The 19,984-nt window shown below is 42.8% G+C and overlaps 1 protein-coding gene across 3 annotated transcripts in view; it reads right to left on the reverse strand.

Moving 5' to 3' along the window:
• Positions 1-37: 37 nt before the first annotated feature.
• Positions 38-19,984, reverse strand: part of LOC144074231 (bromodomain-containing protein 3-like) — a 49,871-nt gene continuing 29,924 nt past the window's right edge. The window contains exons 6-12 of one of the 3 annotated variants that reach the window (XM_077600529.1): positions 18,274-18,431; positions 17,800-18,210; positions 17,606-17,734; positions 8,309-8,515; positions 7,977-8,230; positions 1,177-1,490; positions 38-911 (exon numbers count right to left, since the gene is read on the reverse strand). In XM_077600529.1, coding sequence (XP_077456655.1) covers positions 793-911; positions 1,177-1,490; positions 7,977-8,230; positions 8,309-8,515; positions 17,606-17,734; positions 17,800-18,210; positions 18,274-18,431 — 1,592 coding nt within the window. In that variant the 3' untranslated portion in view covers positions 38-792. Of the gene's footprint in view, positions 912-1,176; positions 1,491-7,976; positions 8,516-17,605; positions 17,735-17,799; positions 18,211-18,273; positions 18,432-19,984 lie in introns of all 3 variants that reach the window. The other 2 variants (XM_077600530.1, XM_077600528.1) reach the window with 2 other exon arrangements.

Below are 19,984 nucleotides of genomic sequence, written 5' to 3' on the forward strand. Positions count from 1 at the left end.
ATTTTCTTTTTTAAATGATCAGGCCCCAGACACACCATTTGTCATTCTTCCAGGGCTGGAAAGAGGGCACAGTCTGGCCTCAATTTTGTGTATTTATTTATGAAATGAAAGAAAGTCAGAAAATAAGAATTCCATATGAGTAATTACACCAAATGACTTTTTTTTGTCCTCTCGCGTGTCGGCGCGTAGCACGTAGGTGTAGCACGGCAACTACACAGGAAGCTACTACACGGGAAGCGCTACTATACAGGAAGCTAGTATACAGTGCTGACGTACGGCCCGACGGAGTGCATGCAAAAAAAAACATCAAATCACTCTTTTCCTTTTTTTTCTTAGTAAAATACAAAATCAAAATCCACTAGTAGAGCAACTAAAAAATAAAATTGAAACTCACCCCAGCCCATCCCATATAGCCAATATGATCGGGAAGGGTCGGAGCAAAGGTGATAAAACATATACGATTAAAAATTTGGAGCATACGGGGAAGGCTCCTGACAGGAAATGAGTCCAAGGAGGAATTGAGCAATGTAGTGTTGCTTGTCTTCCCAGCGACAAGGAGCAGGCTTCTGAATGGCCAGGAAGCATTTTGAAAGTGCGTTCTCCAATCGAGGCCCGGGTAGAAAGGCGTCCATTCATTTTGACGGGCTGTAAACCCCGTAAAAAGAAGCTTGTTTCGTTTTTCTCCGCGAAAAAAAACAAAAACAAAAAAAACTAGATGCTAAAAATTGCTCAGCTTATGTACACGTATGTGTGTATATTTATATAGGTGTGTATAACAAGTCCCAAATGTGTTCAGTCTGTGTCCGAGGATGAGGACGTTCCTGTCGAGGAGCTGTCGTCGGACGAAGAAGACGAGCTGCCGCTTAAACGGCTAGCCCCACCTCCTGAGCCCCCGCCTCCAGCTTGCTTCTCTAGAAACAGCAACAACAAAAAAGACCACAAAACAATGTTTAATATTTGGCTTTCTCACTCTCAAAAATCCTCAGTTTCGTGGCCCCAAAAATTAGTATTGCACCGCAATTAACAGGGAGTGCCACACAAATGACCCAATATCAACAGGAAAAAAACAGTAAGTGACTAGAAAATCAGCGAGAAAAAAAATCCTGCGAGGTAGCAGCAAATGAGCAAACATTAAGTTGCTTCACATGGATTGGAGGCATACTAGACGCAACTCACGCAGGAGCTTGCGCTGCTTCTTCTGCAGGCAGGACTTGACGTAGCGCTCCAGTTCTCGGAGCGTAGACGGCTTGAGGGTCTCAAAGTCGATCTCGATCTCGTCAGGGTTGGAGTCCCTGAGGGAGGGCTCCCGAGACTGGATGATGTGCACCACGCGGCCTAGCTTCTCCCCGGGCAGCCGGTTGATGTCAAGACTCAGCTGGCGCTTCTCATCATACGACATGGGCAGCGATGACGATTCGTCGCCCGCCCCGCTGTCTTCACCGTTGGCTGAGCCGCCTGCCGATGCCCCCTTGCCGCCCTTCTTGGCTTGTCTGCAAGAAGAAAAGGCAGGCCACAGTGGGTGCGGGTTTTCGTTCCAACCTATAAGAGGAAACCAATCTGGTATCTTAGTAGTGCGATCAGTGGATTGCAGTCAGGTGCTTCTTGTTTCAGCAGAAACCTCATTGGTTAAACTGTTTGTGTTGGATCGGTTGGAACAAAAATCTGTACCCACAGCAGCCCTCGAGGTCCGGGTTTGCTACCTCTGGGCTAGACAACCATTTTAAATCAGGGTGAAACTCCATTAAAATAATTTTCCAGATTTTAGTCAACGACTGAGTACAAACACAGGAAAATATACTGATTTTTGAAAACAAATCAGTTTAAAGACATGACATGGTATTGACCCTAATAATGTGCTTTTGATTCCTACAATTTCTCAGAAATACCACTTGTGATGATTTTCCCTTCAAAGTTACACATTTGTACTCCCTATTAAAACCATGAATATGGAAGTGAAAATTGGGAAGCGGTTTATAGAGGGGGTGGCTTATACGCGAGAAATTGTTAAATTCCAAAATTTTAAGGGTGCGGCTTATACGCGGTGCGGTGGAGCGAGTGGTTAGCGCGTCGGCCTCGCAGCTCTGGGGTCTTGGGTTCAAATCCAGGTCACGTCCACCAGTGTGGAGTTTGCATGTTTTCCCCGGGGCATGGGTTTCCTCCGGGTACTCCGGTTTCCTCCCACATTCCAAAAACATGCATGTGAGGCTGATTGGACACTCTAAATTGCCCCTAGGTATGGGTGCGAGTGTGGATTGTTGTCAGTCTCCTTGTGTGCCCTGCGATCGGCTGGCCAGATTCAGGGTATCCCCCGCCTCTGGTGTGAAGTCAGCTGGGGTTGGCTCCAGCACACCCCGCGACCCTTGAGGATAAAGCGGTTCAGAAAATGAGGTGAGATGAGAGAGTAAATGTACATATACATATGTATGTACAGTCGTACTACTACTTACGTTAGCCCCGAGGTACGAAATTTTCAGGTTACGAAAGCCTGTCTGTGCGCCTTTTGTATGCACTAAATTCAAGAATCTGCAGATGTCACTAACTTGACTATCTGGGTACATTGCTTGCTGCAACGGTATATTTATATAGTGAAAAGGCGGTGTGAAAGGGTAATGCGCGTGCACATAGTGCTTAAACCATGACAATATTAGCAGTCGAAGATGACGTTTTTGTCTTCTACCAGTGACCGATACGATCCGGTAAAACGAGATCCGTTCTACCAAAAAAACACTTTAAAAAAAATCCCATACAAAAGTTGTTATATGGCGTATACAATTTGATATAATAAAAAAACTGTATAAAATACAGGAAAAACGTGCAAGTGGGCATGTATATTTTGGTGCAAGTGGGCATGTATATTTTGTTATATTTTCTGTCTTTTTTGTATTTTTCTCGCATTTTTCATACAAGAGTGGGACACTGATCATTTATAAAGGATTTAGTTGGTAGTTTGTTGAGGACCGTGTAACAAATTATTAAGTACTGCTCTACTTACGAAAAAAGTTCTTAAACCAAATAATTTCGTAATTAATGGGGGTGATCCTACTCCGCAGTTTTTTGATAACGGCAGCCATGTCTGGTCTACATTATCTGCGATATTCGAGGGATAACTGTATACATACGTACATATATCCTTTGTTGGCAATAACGGAGGCGAAACGTTTTCTGTAACTCTCCACAAGCTTTTCACATACTGTTATTGGTATTTTGGCCCATTCCTCCATGCAGATCTCCTCTAGAGCATTGATGTTTCGGGGCTGTCGTTGGGCAACACGGACGTTCAACTCCCTCCACAGATTTTCTATGGGGTTGAGATCTGGAGATTGGCTAGGCCACTCCAGGAGCTTGAAATGCTTCTTATGACGCAACTCCTTTGTTGCTCTGGCTGTGTGTTTGGGATCATTGTCATGCTGAAAGATCCAGCGACATCTCATCTTCAATGTCCTTGCTGATGGAAGGAGATTTTCACTCAAAATCTCTCGATACATGGCCCCATTCATTCTTTCCTTTACACAGATCAGCCGTCCGGTCCCTTTGCAGAAAAAACAGCCCCAAAGCACGATGTTTCCACCCACCCCCATGCTTCACAGTGGGTATGGTGTTCTTCGGATGCAATTCAGTATTATTTCTCCTCCAAACACGAGAACCTCTTTCTCCACCAAAAAGTTATATTTTGGTTTCATCTGACCATAACACATTCTCCCAGTCCTCTTCTGGATCATCCAAATGCTCACTAGCGAACCGCAGACGGGCCTGGATGTGTACTGGCTTTAGCACGGGGACACGTCTGGCAGTGCAGGATTTGAGTCCCTGGCGGCGTATTGTGTTACTGATAGTAGCCTTTGTTACTGTGGTCCCAGCTCTCTGTAGGTCATTCACTAGGTCCCCCCGTGTGGTTCTGGGATTTTTGATCACCGTTCTTGTTATCATTTTGACGCCACGGTGAGATCTTGCATGGAGTCCCAGATTGAGGGAGATTATCAGTGGTCAATAATTGCTCCCACAGTTGATTTCTTTCCACCAAGCGTTTCACATATTGCAGATTCAGTCCTCCCAGCCTGGTGCAGGTCTAGAATTTTGTCTCTGGTGGCCTGCGACAGCTCTTTGATCTTGGCCATAGTGGAGTTTAGAGTGTGAGAGACTGTGGTTGTGGACAGGTGTCTTTTTTCTATAAATACAGGTCACGAGTGGAGACCTCGTTAGAAGTTAGACCTCTTTGACAGCCAGAAATCTTGCTTGTTTGTAGGTGACCAAATACTTATTTTCCACTCTAATTTGGAAATAAATTCTTTAAAAATAATACAATGTAATTTTCTTTTTTTTCTTCCACATTCCGTCTCTGATGGTTGAGGTTTACTCATGCTGAAAATTACAGGCCTCTAATATTTTTTCCCAGAGCCATCAGGGCTCTGAACTTGCATTAGCACAACATACAATCCCTTTTGTGCAATAACTTCAGGGTGTGCAACAACAATGTGCAATATCTTAGACTGTGCAATATTTTAGAATTACCTTGCCCGGACGCGACTTTTTAAATTACTTATTTATGTTTTTATTGAAACACACACTTTGTGGAGTAGCACCACTAATTTCGTTATATGCAGCTGTTGTATAATGACAAAAGGCTTTTGACTTTGACTTTTCAAGTATGAGAACTTGCACAATTGGTGGTTGACTAAATACTTATTTGCCCCACTGTATATACAGTAATCCCTCGATTATCGCGGTTAATGTAGACCAGACATGGCTGCGATACACGAAAAACCGCGAAGTAGGGTCACCCCTATTTAAAAAAAAATATATATATATATATTTTTTTTACTTCAGTGCTGAGTCCTAGTAGCAAGTGGAGGACAGGGGAGTGTCTTCTGCTTGCGAGTTTAGGCATGGATTTTCAAATTTTTCTGAACTTAACAAAAAAAAAATCCCCAGGAAAAAAATCTGCGATGTAGCTTAACCGCGATATTCGAGGGATTACTGTATGTAAGTATATATGTATGTAAGTATGTATATATGTATGTATATATGTATATATATGTGTGTATATATGTGTATATATATATAAATATATATATATACACAATTTTTTTCATAGCTTGCTTATAAACAAACGGTTTCAATTGGTTTTAGCGTTGTCTTGCAGGCTGATGACTAACTTGTTAGGCAGTAAGTCATGTGTGATATGATCATTGTGTCCAAGTCCTCAGCAAAACTATTTTTGCAGAGGACTTGGATTGTTTCTAATGAAGCTAAAAGTGGACAAATTGAATTTAATTCTATTCAGAGTGTTTTACCTGTCATTTAAAGACAAGTTGAGAGTCAAGAGCACCTAGGTATTTAATTCTTGGACTAGATTGTTTTACCTTACATATACATATACATAAATTCACAAATATATCTACAAACAGTGATCCCTCGACTATCGCGGATAACGTAGACCAGACAAGGATAATCGGAAAACTGAAGTAGGATCACCCCCATGATTAATACCACAATATGTTTTTGCGCCCATAAAGAAATACAAGTACAGACGTACAATTATCAAGAATTGTATTTATTAAATTTTACAGCTATAAGCATATTTAAAGATTGTAATGTATTAATATCTAAATATAATCTATATAAAAAATGTTAATACTCCGACTCCTGTACTCACAGTGAAAATAGTTCTCCGCTTGAAATAAACCCCCCCAAAAAGAAGGAAAAAAATCAGCAGAGCTGCCAACCTCCGTCGACCCCATCAGGAGTACTACCTTGTCCCATTTCCGGAGTGAATGCGATTCCGGCAAAATCGACAAAATGTAAAAAAAATAACGCAGGACAATTTAAAACTTATCTTGTTTTTAAATTAACTCAAATAGTGTTTTTGGAAAACTATTGAAAAAGTACAGCATAATGAAAATAAGTATAAAAAGTGAACGAAGAATAATTTGTTGATCATTTATTGGCAAATTCAAACACACAATATTAACAAGTTTTTCAGTTGATCCCTTACCCGCACTTGCATGTTGTGCAATGTGCAAATGTCGATCCTTTTGGAGACGGCTTCAACATGGGATATTTCGTGGAATACGAACCAATAAACTTCTTCGAGTGTCTGGGTTTCTTATTAGAAGTTTCATCCAAAATGCCATCCATTTTGCCCTTCTCCCGAACAGGCATATTTTTAAGACTTAGCAGTGCTGTGTACTCCAACTTCCTTTAGAACCCCGGAAATGATAGTATTTGTTTCAAAACAAAAGACTGGTGGTTTAGTCAGCCTGAATAATACTTCTCTTATGAAAAAAATAAACCGAAAAGGTTAAAGCGATAGAGGCTATGCAATCGATTCCGAATCAATTGTGACACGCTGAAGTCGCACAAGACTAATCATTTGTCAGAACTTGTAACTCGGATTATTCATAACGCACTCATTACCGAATTCATCCGGTTTAAAGTGTAGTTTAATAAAAATCTGGAAGTAAGATCCGGAGGCCGTATCGATGGTGTGTATTTTGAAGCATTTAAATTGGAAATTTGGTACTTTCCAAAATGGTTGCTTGCAAAAAAATCTTAGTGACAATTTTTGGGGATTTCTAGAGTTTAGGGAGGTTGTCAGGAGTCCCAGAGTTTGCGTTACTTGTCCGAGTAAACTCTTGAATTTCTGGAGAAGTTGGCAGCTCTGAATCAGGTTAATGGTTGTAATCCCCCCCCCACCCACCCCCCCACACCAAAAAATCAGGGTAACGGCTGTCATCCAAAAAAAACAGGTCGATGGTTGTTTTAGTCCAAGTTCTCAGTGCTTGAATCTTCAGGGGAAATCGTAGGGGCAGCAAGTGGAGCTTCTGGGAGATGATTTCGGTGCACAAGGAACACTGTGATGGGGAGTTGTGACTTGTTTCTTTTTTTGTAGAAATATGTTTTATGTACAAGGACATGACACTGTCAAGACGATTACCTAATTCGATGGCTGTGACCATGTTGTATTCAGTACCCAGGACCCGCTGTTGCAAATTGCGTCTTATTCAAAGATCTCCTGGAGATTTCTTAATCTAAGACCACACTCTTCATCCTCATCCTCCTCGTTGTCCGCTGCCTCTTCTTCCTCACTCGCCGATTGCATCATTTATTTTCAGTTTGGGGGGGTTGCATTTGGCGGATGTCCTCCGCTGTCATGTCCAAGAATCCTTTAGTGGCCACCGACCGAGCCAGCTTCACTGCCTTATCGACAGCTGAGTCATGAATCTCCTTAGGAGTAGACCCCTTAAAGTTCTCGTAGATTTTTTGGGGCCACAAATTTTGGGCGATGGGGGCAGGAACTCCACCTGAACCCTTTCATAATGGGGGTCAGTTCCATGTCCGCCTGCACATTCCAATAGGAGGACGTTGAAGGGCAGCCCCCCTTTCGGCTTCACGTTCGGGATGAAGCAGTTAAAAAATAAACAGTCTTTGTGAGAGTGTTCGTGATCCAAGCTTTCCTGTTCCTCATCCAATGAACAGACAGCAAAGGCTTTGTTCTTGTCTTTCAAAGTGTGGGGATGGTCAAACTTAAATTAAGGCTGGATTTACCATGAAGCCAGCAGTATTCCCAAACATTTGGAACCACAAGCAAGATGTATGTTCTGCAGCACGGGTAAACTGTGATTGGTGTTGTCACTTATCTGCCATCTTAATTCATTGATGACAAAATTTTCAGTTAATACATTTCCTATTGATTTTGGGGTACAGTGATTGTGCCTAAATCAACAAGTGACCTGTAAAAGCCCCAGAATTTAAACAGGATGTGAATTGGAATATAACCTAACTTAACAGGAACTGATCTGAAAGCAATATAGAGCTATTACAAAATCCAAGCATTCATGTTTATGATTACTGACAAAATACGACCAATATGCATTCACCTCTATTTCTCAGTGTTATCTAAGGTGAAAACTGACCCCTCAATAATGGCCATTTGGATCTGATGGCTTTGTCTCCGTTATCCACGGATGGGGACTCACCTGCCAACAGTCGTGGCGGTGGTGACAGTGCTGTTGGCTTTGCGTGCCGGTGCCTTCTTCTGATTGGGAGCCTTGGGCTGCTGGGCGGTGGTCTTGGCCTTCTTGTCGTCGTCAAGCTTGGGCTTGGCGACGGCGGGGGTGGCCTTGTCACCTTTGTCCTTCTTCTTGTCCTTGTCCTTCTTTTCCTTCTTCTTCTTGGGCTTGCTGACGGGCGCCTGAGACAGGACGGCCAGCTGCTCGTGCACAGCCTTCAGCTGGAGGGAAAGGCTCGTTAGCGGCGGACGGACAGCGGCGCGCACTAACTCGAGGAGAAAAAGTAGAATGTTCTTGACCTGGGACTGGCCGGCAGCACCAACCTGCTCCTGTAGCTCAGCCAATCGCGTGGCACGCTCCTCCTCCGAGTCGGACGACTCGTCTGAGGAGGAGTTGTTGCTGCTGTCGGACGAGGCCGTGCTTTTACTAACCAATGGCGTGTTGGACGGCGCCGACGCCTCAACACCTTCATCGGGGATCTTGGCGAAGCGCATCTCAAATACGTCCTGCCAAACAACAGCTCATTTCAGTTTTTGTTTGCAAATTCAAAATATTTTTACTGTGAGCAAATTTCAGAAGTAAAAGTACAAGTGTCGTGGCTGACCCATTGAAAGTGCTAGATGTTCAATCCCTTTTCACGTTCCTTCACTTGCCCCTCCCACTCCAAATTGATTGGGCGTCCAGCATTGTCAATAGCAATAAAGCATGATCCTGTCCTCTCAGTTAAGGGAACGTCTATACTTGTCAATGTAGATAGGCAATAATTTCAGAAAACAGTTGATTCGGTTTCTCTTAATTTTGAGTCATTTCCTGTTTGTTTTGGCGCATTCTGCCTCACTTCCTGTATATTCTGGATCATTTTCTGTGTCTTGTGATTGATTTCAGATCACACAGTTTCATTTTGGGGCACTTACGGGTCACTTTCTGTTAATTTGGGTGATTTTCAGAATTTTGGGTGCAATTTGAGGATATTTTTTTATATGTAGAGTCGTAGCTCTACTTACGAAATTAATTGGCTCTAGAACTTTTGTCGTAAGTAGAGCAGTAAGTACTTGATATGTAAATTCTATAATTCAATAGCCTGTGCTGCCTTGCAATAGTCACTGGCACACCATTTTCTTATCTTCTGTTTTTCCTTGATGGCTAACAGGGACGGCTTATTCCTTTCATTCGCACCAACAATTTTATGTAAAGAACTCAGTGATGACACAGCGATCAAAAGAAAGTTGCTGTTGTGATGCTCCAATATCACGTTAGCAGAGTGTCAAGCAGAACGCAGGAGATTTATCTTCCAACAGGACAATGATCCAAAACATAAAGCCAAATCTACAATGGAATGGTTCACAAATAAACCTATTCAGGTGTTAGAATGGCCATATATCAAAGTCCAGACCTGAATTCAATCGTGAATCTGTGGGCAGATCTGAAGACTGCTGTTCACAAACGCTCTCCATCCTACCTCACTGAGAAAGAATTTCAGTCCCTCCATGTGCAAAGCTGATAGAGAATACCCCAAGCGACTTACAGCTGGAATTGCAGCAAAAGGTGGCGCTATAAAGAAAGTATTTATGCAAGGAGGCCGAATAATATTTCACACCGCCAAATTTTAATTTGAGATCTTAATGTTTAAGTATTCTGCCCACTTGAATTTTTCAACCTTTTCCCACATTTCAGGCTTCAAACATTATGATTTAAATTACATTTTTTTGTCAAGAAACAACAATTGGGACACAATCCTGAAGTGGAATCAAATTTATTGGCTATTCTAAACTTTTTTAACAGATAAAAATCTGAAGTGGGGCATGCAATGTTATTCAGCCCCCTTGCATTAATACTTTTGCTGCAATTCCGTTTTTTGGTATAGTACATTTTCTTAGGTAAAGAAATTTTGCTACAATTTCAGAGAAGTAACTATAACAATAACTCTTTAATTTTCAAATTAAGTTGTGCAACACCAACAGACATTTGAGACGACCACACTGACCCTGACAATGTTATGGAACCCAGCATTATTGGCCAACCCTTTATGTCGGATACAGAAGATGAGGACTTTGACAGATTTGCAGATGTTTGAATACTTTGACTTATATTTTGCGAATATACATTACGTCAATAAAACTAAATTAAACTCAGTTTTGCTCCTGTTGCCCTTTTTAAAACATACGCTAGGATGCATGCAATATGCTATGCTGTGTCATGCTAGCACAACCATTTAAAACGAAGCGCCTTATGCATTGACAAAAAACTGAAAATACACTCACAAGTGAGACTGGGCCCTTTAGGGGAGGTGCGTTTTATAGGTGTGAAAATATGGTACCGTATTTTGCGGTTTAATATACCCCCCATTTATGGCAGGGGTATATTAAATGGCGCACAAACGGGAAGGTACGATCCACTACGCACTCTTTATGCCGTGACAGGGTAAGAGAAAGTCTGTTGCTTACTGCAATTTGGAGTCTTTGTCCGACTAGTAACTACTACTTACTGCTGAATAAAGTCTGACTTGGAATTTTAATGAACTTAAGTATCTATAATTATGCCCCCATGAACACCATACAAATCTTGCCAAAAAAGCTGAGTTGCCGTTTAATATACCCGGGTATATTAAACGGCAGGGGTATATTAAATGGCGCACAAACGGGAGGCTCAAAAAAGCTAAAATCATTTAATATACCCAGGTATATTAAACGGCAAAATACGGTAGTTGTTCCGAAAATGAGATGAGATGAGATAGATTCGAATACGAGATGAATAAAGTTATCCAATCCAATCCAATATCAATAGATATAGAGAGATAGATAGATAGGAGATAGATAGAGATAGGAGATAGATAGAGATAGGAGCTAGATAGAAAGAGATAGAGATAGATAGAGATAGAGAGATAGATATACACATACATACACATACGGTGGTACCTCGACATACGAGTGGCCCGACATACAAGAAATTTGAGATACGAGTAAAATTTCGGGCAATTATTTATCTTGAAATACGAAATAAATTTTAATCTTCGAGCAGACAGCGGACGCGGGAGGCTGCTCATAAGAACATAATGGGCACTGTCTCTCTCCCCACAACTCCCTCGTGTAATGTATCTCTGGTCGCAACTCCCTTTTGTAATGTCTCTGCAAGCACTGGGCGGAGCGTTGCATTCTTTCAGTGTTTTTTCCCGTTAGTCATTGCGAATGGCGCTGGGATCCCTAACACGAGTTATATATACAACTCGTTGGCAAGTGGTCATGCGTGATCCTATTGAGGACCAGTGGCGGTCCGTGCACTTTCTCCTAGCGCCTTCAAGGAATCAATCCAACCCTCAAAAACTATTTTATGGCTATAAAACCTCTACTGGAGCTACAGCTGCGACACATAAAAAATAATCAATAAACCAATGCACAAAAATGGGGTAAAATCCACTTTCTAGCAGCATTTAATGATTAAATACAAATACTGGAGCTTTTCAGACATTACAAGGGGGGTGATTTTCCCGGGAAAAGACAGCGATGAACGTCAATGGCGTACCGGCAAACATTGCCCGAAAATGGGGTAAAAATCCAGCCAAAGGTTAAAATCAAAATATGATGAACGTTAAATTATGGATTATACTCTTACAAGATTCAAATTGTGAAACAGTCATTTTGTTGCTATTTTTCTCTAACATGAACCAGAAACTGTTTGGTTTCGAGGGCATCAACTTTTGGCAACGTTAAGTCTGTGTGAGCACATTTTTTTGCTTAATAATAGGTGATTTAAGCAATATTTGGAGAAGTCATAAAATTTTGCAATTAAAAACATTACATTACTTGTTTTTGCATCACTCGAACCAGAAGTTGTTCAGGGTCCGCAGACATCAACTTTTGGTGACATTGGGTCAGTGTGAAAAATTTGATTTTGGAATAATTTTGGAGGTTTATGAGATTCCTGCTGATAAAACTTTGATCAGAATGACTATTGTTAATATAGGCGACATAGTTTTAAATTAAAAGATTTACAGATGGTGGTGTCCCTTGAGATTTTTTCTATGCAATATGTCTGCGGCAGCTCAAAAAAAACTGCGTTACGGCACCCAGGTCAAATGTCGAATTACTCGTATCTCAAATCAACTTTTCCCATAGAAATGAACTAAATACAAATTAATTCGTTCCCACCCTCTGAAAAAACACCCAAAAAACAAGATATTACAATGGAATAACATTTTTATTGGTTCTAATTGACCATCTACTAACAGAGTAACAAATAACTCTATTGGTTATGATGTTCAATACTAAAATGTGACACAGTACAGACAGACGGTAGCGTTTACCGCGGAGTGCGCGGAGGGTAGAGAGAGAGGGAGAGGTAGAGAGGTACAGACACTTTTTGGACGGCAACGCACTCGTAACATAAACATAAATTTAACTTACCGTATTTTCACGACTATAAGGCGCACATAAAAGTCTGAAATTTTCTCCAAAATAGACAGGGCGCCTAATAATCCAGTGCGCTTTATATATGGACCAATACTAAAATTGTTATCACGATAAAATAAAATGAATCAGTTGATAGGGTACACCGACTCTACTATTTTCCCGTAGACAAAGTACTGCGCAGTGACTGCTGGGATATGTAGTAGTTCTTTTGTCAATTCACCCAATGGACTGTGGCCTGTATACATCGACATCAATACAGCTTGACAAAGCATGGAAAGCACCGTTGGAAAAGTTACGCTAGCTACCAGCTAGCTACTATTTACGAATGGATTGTGGCCTGTATACATCGACATCAATACAGCTTGACAAAGCATGGGAAGCACCGTTGGAAAAGTTACGCTAGCTACCAGCTAGCTACTATTTGCGAATGGATTGTGGCCTGTATACATCGACATCAATACAGCTTGACAAAGCATGGAAAGCACAGTTGGAAAAATTACGCTAGCTACCAGCTAGCTACTATTTACGAATGGATTGTGGCCTGTATCGTGACCGGATGATTCGCTTAAAGACGTTTCGCCGACGGACGTTTGACAGACGGACAGGTCGCCGAATGGACGTTCCGCCGAACGTTCAGCCGAACGGAGGTTTAGCCTAAACGGGATTCGCGCGCTCGCCCCGCCCCCGGATCGTGTGTGTACAAGTTTTTCAACCTCGGCCCGCGGGCCATATACGGCCCACCGCCGGCGTTGTCCAAATTATAGTAAAAATCAATGATTCATTTCCCTTTGCCGCTCATCACTCTCAATTTATTAGTCTACAGCAGGGGTACCCAAACTTTTTCCTGTGAGGGCCACATAACCTTTCCCTTCTCTGATGGGGGGCCGGTGTCAGTTTGTAACAGAAAAAGTGTGACGATCGTAGGGGAGCTTAAATTTTTTTATTGTTTTCCAGAAAGCCACACATAACCAAATAACCCTTTCCAGGTTCTTTACAGAAAAAAAGTCAGGAAACAAATAACACTATTAATGAAATACATAATAACAAAATAACCCTGTCTGAGTTCTTCACAGAAAAATCTGGAAATAAATAACACTATTTATGAAATAAATAACTAAATAACTCTCTCTGGGTTCTTCATAGAAAAAAAAGCCATGGAACATTAACTTTCTGTTGTGCCATGCACAATCTTAACAGATAAAAGTTCAGCTCAGTTGTCAGAGCAGAATCTCTCTCACGTCAACACTTTGCAGCACAGTGCTTGCTGGTGAATTAGGCAGTGGACTCGTAGCGGGGCGGTGAGACCCCTTTTTTCCAACTCCCAGTTCATGCGTCCCATTAGACCGCGAGTTTCGCCCACCATGCTAGGAGCCCCGTCAGTCGTGATGCTAGCTAGCTTTGACCAGTCCAGGTCCAACTTCTCCATGGTTTGGCACACTGTCAAAAATATCCTCTCCCGTTGTAGTCCCTTTGAGACTTTGGAGGGCTGTCAGATCCTCGCATATCTCAAAGTTTGCGCTAACTCCACAAATAAAAATGAGCAGTTGCGCTGTGTCTTGCACGTCCGTGCTTTCATCCAGTGCTAATGAAAAAAAGTCAAATTCTTTCGTCTTCTGCTGCAGCTGGGCTGACATGTCCGCCCAAGAGTGCTTATTCCCGGGCTGCCATTGATGGTAGACTAATAAATTGAGAGTGATGAGCGGCAAAGGGAAATGAATCATTGATTTTTTTACTATAATTTGGACAACGCCTAACGGGCCGTATATGGCCCGTGGGCCGAGGTTGAAAGACTTGTACACACACGATCCGGGGGTGGGGCGAGCGCGAGAATCCCGTTTCGGCGAAACCTCCGTTCGGCCGAATGAACGTTCGGCGGAGCGACCTGTCCGTCTGTCAAACGTCCGTCGGCGAAACGTCTTTAGGCGAATCATCCGAGTACCGGCCTGTATACATCGACATCAATACAGCTTGACAAAGCATGGGAAGCACCGTTGGAAAAGTTACGCTAGCTACCATTGGCAAATGGATTGTGGCCGCCCGGACGAACGTATAAAACTCAGCGTTTTCGATGACTAATTTGGACATTTGTTCAATTCAGACACAGAAAATGAGGACTTTGATGGATTTGTGGGTGATGATGACGTGAGTAAGTTGTAAAATGGCTAAATAAAGTACAACCGAACTCAGTTTTGCTTCTGTTGCCTTTTTAAAAAACGTGTTTTTAGCGTGTGGGTGTAGCGTGCAAGAACTATATATCCCAGCAGTCACTGCGCACCGGAAACCGGAAAAAGAGTCTGGGGCTGCTTCCGGTAGCCAGCGCTATTGTGGTTACATATTCATAGATAATATATAACATATATGCGTTTAAAAAACCGGTGCGTCCTTTGTGTGTTTAAAATACAGAAATAGCACTAGTTACTGACACTGCGGCTAAAAATATGATGCGCCATAAATATATTATATTAATATATTATATTAATATACACCACCGTGACAATGAAATTTCCCGAATACGGATGAATAAAGTTATCTAATCTAATAGCATCTGTTTTAACTCATTATCGGTATAAAAGACACCTGTCTACAACCTCAGTCTCTCACACTACAAACTCCACTATGGCCAAGACCAAAGAGCTGTCGAAGGACCCCAGAGAAAAAATTGTAGACCTGCATCAGGCTGGGAAGACTGAATCTGCAATAAGTAAAATGCTTGGTGTAAAGAAATCAACTGTGGGAGCAATTATTAGAAAATGGAAGACGTACAAGACCACTGATAATCTCCCTCGATCTGGGGCTCCATGCAAGATCTCACCCAGTGGCATCAAAATGATAACAAGAACGGTGAGCAAAAACCCCAGAACCACACGGCGGGACCTAGTGAATGACCTACAGAGAGCTGGGACCACAGTAACAAAGGCTATTAGCAGTAACACAATGCGCTGCCAGGTACTAAAATCCCGCACTGCCAGACGTTTCCCCCTGCTGAAGCCAGTACACATCCAGGCCCGTCTACGGTTCGCTAGAGAGCATTTGGATGATCCAGAAGAGGACTGGGAGACTGTGTTATGGTCAGATGAAACCAAAATATAACTTTTTGGTAGAAACACAGGTTCTCGTGTTTGGAGGAGAAAGAATACTGAACACCATACCCACTGTGAAGAATGGGGGTGAAAACATCATGCTTTGGGGCTGTTTTTCTGCAAAGGGACCAGGACGACTGATCTGTGTAAAGGAATGAATGAATGGGGCCAAGTATCGAGAGATTTTGAGTGACAATCTCCTTCAATCAGCAAGGAAATTGAAGATGAGACGTGGCTGGGTCTTTCAGCATGACAATGATCCCAAACACACAGCCAGGGCAACAAAGGAGTGGCTTCGTAAGAAGCATTTTCAGGTCCTGGAGTGGCCTAGCCAGTCTCCAGAGCTCAACCCCATAGACTTCATTGACTATAGCTCAGCCTTCCACACCATAAAACCGGACATTCTGACTGACAAAATCTCCCACCTTGGACTATCCTCTTCAATCTGCTGCTGGATAAAGAACTTCTTGACCAACCGACCACAGACTGTTAGACTTGGTCCCCACCTCTCTTCCTCCATTACACTGAGCACTGGCTCCCCTCAAGGCTGTGTACTGAGTCCTCTTCTGTACTCTCTGTACACACACGACTGTACACCCACCCACCAGTCTAACGCCATCATCAAATTCGCTGACGCCGCCACTCTGGTCGGACTCATCTCAGGAGGGGATGAGTCGGCCTACAGAGATGAGGTCAACAAATTGTCTTCGTGGTGCTCGGTGAACAATCTCACACTGAACACCACGAAAACTAAAGAAATAATCCTGGACTTTCGCAAACACGGCACAGATCTGGCCCCACTCCTCATAAATGGAGTATGTGTAGACAGGGTCCAGTCCTTTAAATTCCTGGGGGTCCACGTCACGGATAAGCTCTCATGGTCTACAAACATCACGGCAGTAGCGAAGAAGGCTCAGAAACGACTCAATTTCCTCAGGGTACTTAGGAGGAACAACTTTGGCACCAAGCTTCTGATGACCTTCTATAGAACCACTGTAGAGAGCATCCTGGCGTACTGCATCAGTGTGATACGCTGGTAGCACGGCGGCAGACAAAAAGGCCATGGAGAAAGTGATTAACACTGCCCAGAGGATTGTCGGCTGCTCTCTGCCCTCACTGGAAGACATCATAGGGGACCCTTACCACCCTGGTCACAATCTGTTCCAGCTGCTGCCCTCTGGCAGACGCTATAGAGCCCACAAAGTACGGACAAGTGGCTTAAGGACAGTTTTTTCCCCACATCCATCAGAACTCTAAATTTGCGGTAACACAACACACAATCCCTTCTGTGTAATTACTTCGGGGTGAGGTAATATGTAATGACGTTTGGGTGGTGATCTGCCTCCTACTAGCTGACTGAAGGTAAGTGAAAGACAGTGAGAGGTAAGTGACCTGTATCCATAACAGCAGAATGCCAAATTACAAGATTCCATAACTATCACTTATTTAGGTCTTTTGCCGAGTAAACGCAGCTTATGGAGAAGCACCACCAATTTCGTCACACGCAGTTTCTGGGTGTGATGACAAGTAGGCTTTTTGTTGTTGATGATGACGACATGGCCTATGTCCGATTATTATTAAAATCTGTGGAGGGAGTTCAAAGTCCGTGTTGCCCAACGACAGCCCCAAAACATCACTGCTCTAGAGGAGATCTACATGGAGGAATGGGCCAAAATACCAGCAACAGTGTGTGAAAAGCTTGTGAAGGGTTACAGAAAACGTTTCGCCTCCGTTATTGCCTACAAAGGGTACATAAAGTATTGAGATGAACTTTTGGTATTGACCAAATACTTATTTTCCACCATAATTTGCAAATAAATTCTGTGATTTTCTGTTTTTTTTCCACATTCTGTCTCTCATGGTTGAGGTTTACCGATGTTAACAATTACAGGCCTCTGTAATCTTTTCAAGTAGGAGAACTTGCAATATTGGTGGTTGACTAAATACAATTTTCAGGGTTGAAGTCATTCATTGTGTCTTCACTAGAACTTTGAACATGTATAAAACAACTGGGATTGTTAAAAAATATATATAAAATATATCAGCTAACCTTAATAGGAACGCTTTCCCATTCTCCCCATATTGTAGAAAAAGTTGTGCATTGAGGTACCTGCAACTTGCGGGCCATAGCCACAACCTCGTGGTCAGGAGGGTTGTACTTGTAGCAGTTGGAGAACATTAACCTAACGTCGGTGGCGAAGCTCTGAGGGTCACAGTACTCGCCTTTGTCCATCTTTTTCTGTGCACAAAGAGCCTGCGTTACTCTCGGGAAGCCGGGCGGCTCAATTCGAAGGCAGACCTTACCCTGACGGTGCTGAGGTCCATGGGGTGTTTGATGATGTCGTGGTAGTCGTGTAGCTCCAGCGCCTGGGCGTCCACCGGTTTGTAGAAGGGCCAAGCATAGGCAGCATGTTTTTTGGAGAGCATCTCTTTCAAGATGGCGTCGCAGTGTTTCATCTGCTCTCCCAGCTTCCCCGCCTTCCTGCCACCAGCAATGCCAGTCCCAGGACCTGCTGGCACGCTGCTTGCGTCGCCTCCTGCCGTCTCCTCACTCGTATCCCGCCGTGCCTTGGCGGGGCGGGCGGCGGCCTCACGGCGTGCCGCTACCAGCTTAGTGGGTTTGGTGTCCTGCGCGCCGGGAGAGTCGGCACGCCCCGCCGAGATGGCCGATGTGGTGGGTGTGGTGGTGTCGGCTTTCCGCTTCACACCTTTCTTCTATTTTCGCAAACCAGGGATATTGAGAGATGGCATGCGGCCGCAGGTGGGTGGTTGACTCACCTTGATGACAGGCTGCGCAGACGGCATCATGGAGGCCGGCGGCTGCGGCGTGGGAGGAGCAGCCTGAACGTTGGTGGGGGTGGCGGAAATTACAGCCGTTTGAGAGGGGGAGGGGTAGGAGGCGGGGGGTGACGCCAAAGACTCTGCTTGCTGGCTCACTGGCGAAAGAAACGCAAAATTTACCCTTCATACAGAACCGGCGAATGAACAATAATTTCTTCTGGGTCACTTCCTATACACAACTCAAAATCAACAAAAAAAGCTTTAAAACAGAAAGTGATCAGAAATTCCCCAAAATTAACATGTACACAACCTTGAATGCATCCCCCTTAACATCACTATCCCCACAGATGTCAATTACTTTGATTGGAATATATAGATCTGCATCTGCCTCTAATACAGTAATCCTTCGATTATCGCGGTTAATGTAGACCAGACATGGCTGCAAAAAATGAAAAAACGCGAAGTAGGGTAACCCCTATTTAAAAAAAAAAATACTTCAGGGACAGGGGAGTGGCTTCCGCTTGCGAGTTTCAGCGTGGATTTTCACATTTTTATGAACTTTAAAAAAAAAAATCCCCCCAGAAAATAATCTGCAATGTAGTGAAACCGCGAAAGTTGAAGCCGCGATATTCGAGGGATTACTGTACATTCTTTGGAGCTTCGGGCCCTACTTAGGGGATGCAACACAAAAAAAAATAGTTATCTTGCTTGGAGATTTAAATATTAACTGGTTCGATAAATCAAATCAGAGACAGTTAAGATCACTGTTAACTAAATTTACCTTCATGCAACTAATCAAAAGTCCTACTAGATAGACTAACTGCTTCTTCCGAAACAAGCATAGATCTGCTCTTTTCCAATAACAGAGATGCCAACTTATCCAGAATTTCAGGAATTTACTCCGGACAAGCAACACAAACTCTGTGACTCCCGACAACCTCCATAAACTCCAGAAAACCAAAAAAATGTCACCTAATTTTTGTTTTAAGCAAACATTAAGTGCCAAATTTCCAATTTAAATGCCTCGAAATTCACATCATCACTAAGGCTACTGCCATTTTACTTACGCATTTGATTCAACTGCACTATAAACCGGATGAATTCGGTAACACGAGTGCATTGTGAATCATCGGAGCATGATAACAGTTTGATTAAAATGCGCAATGGCGGAGGAGCTTGCTCGATAATACGAGCGGAGTAAAAACTACTCGTTGGCAAGTGGTCGTGCGTATTGTGAGGACATTTGTGTGCATCATTTTGGGAAGATTTTGAAGGGAAGACAAAAGCTAACAACCCTCGATAGGTTGCATCTGAAAGTCTGGGTAGAGGCGAGGCAAATAGAGCCAACCCGGGAGAAGAAAGGTATAGAAATTTAAAACAAAATGAGAATGAAGTTTAGTGCAAGATTAGATCAAACTTATTTTTGAGTGTATCTGCATCGTAATCCAAGTTCATTTAAATTTGTTTATATTATGTTATGAGTGCAAAATGGCCCCTCTCTCTCTACCCTCTGCGAAATCTGTCTAATTTTAGTACTATTAAACACATTTTAGTACTATTAAACCACTAATTATTTGTTACTTTGTTAATAGATGGCGAATTAGAACAAATATAAAAGGTTTTCCAATCCAATATCCTGTTTTTGGTTGTTTTTTCAGAGGCTTGGAATGAATGAATTTGTTTTTAGTTCATTTCTGTGGGAAACGTT

The sequence above is a fragment of the Stigmatopora argus genome, chromosome 5 (assembly GCF_051989625.1).
Source record: "Stigmatopora argus isolate UIUO_Sarg chromosome 5, RoL_Sarg_1.0, whole genome shotgun sequence".
NCBI lineage: Eukaryota > Metazoa > Chordata > Actinopteri > Syngnathiformes > Syngnathidae > Stigmatopora > Stigmatopora argus.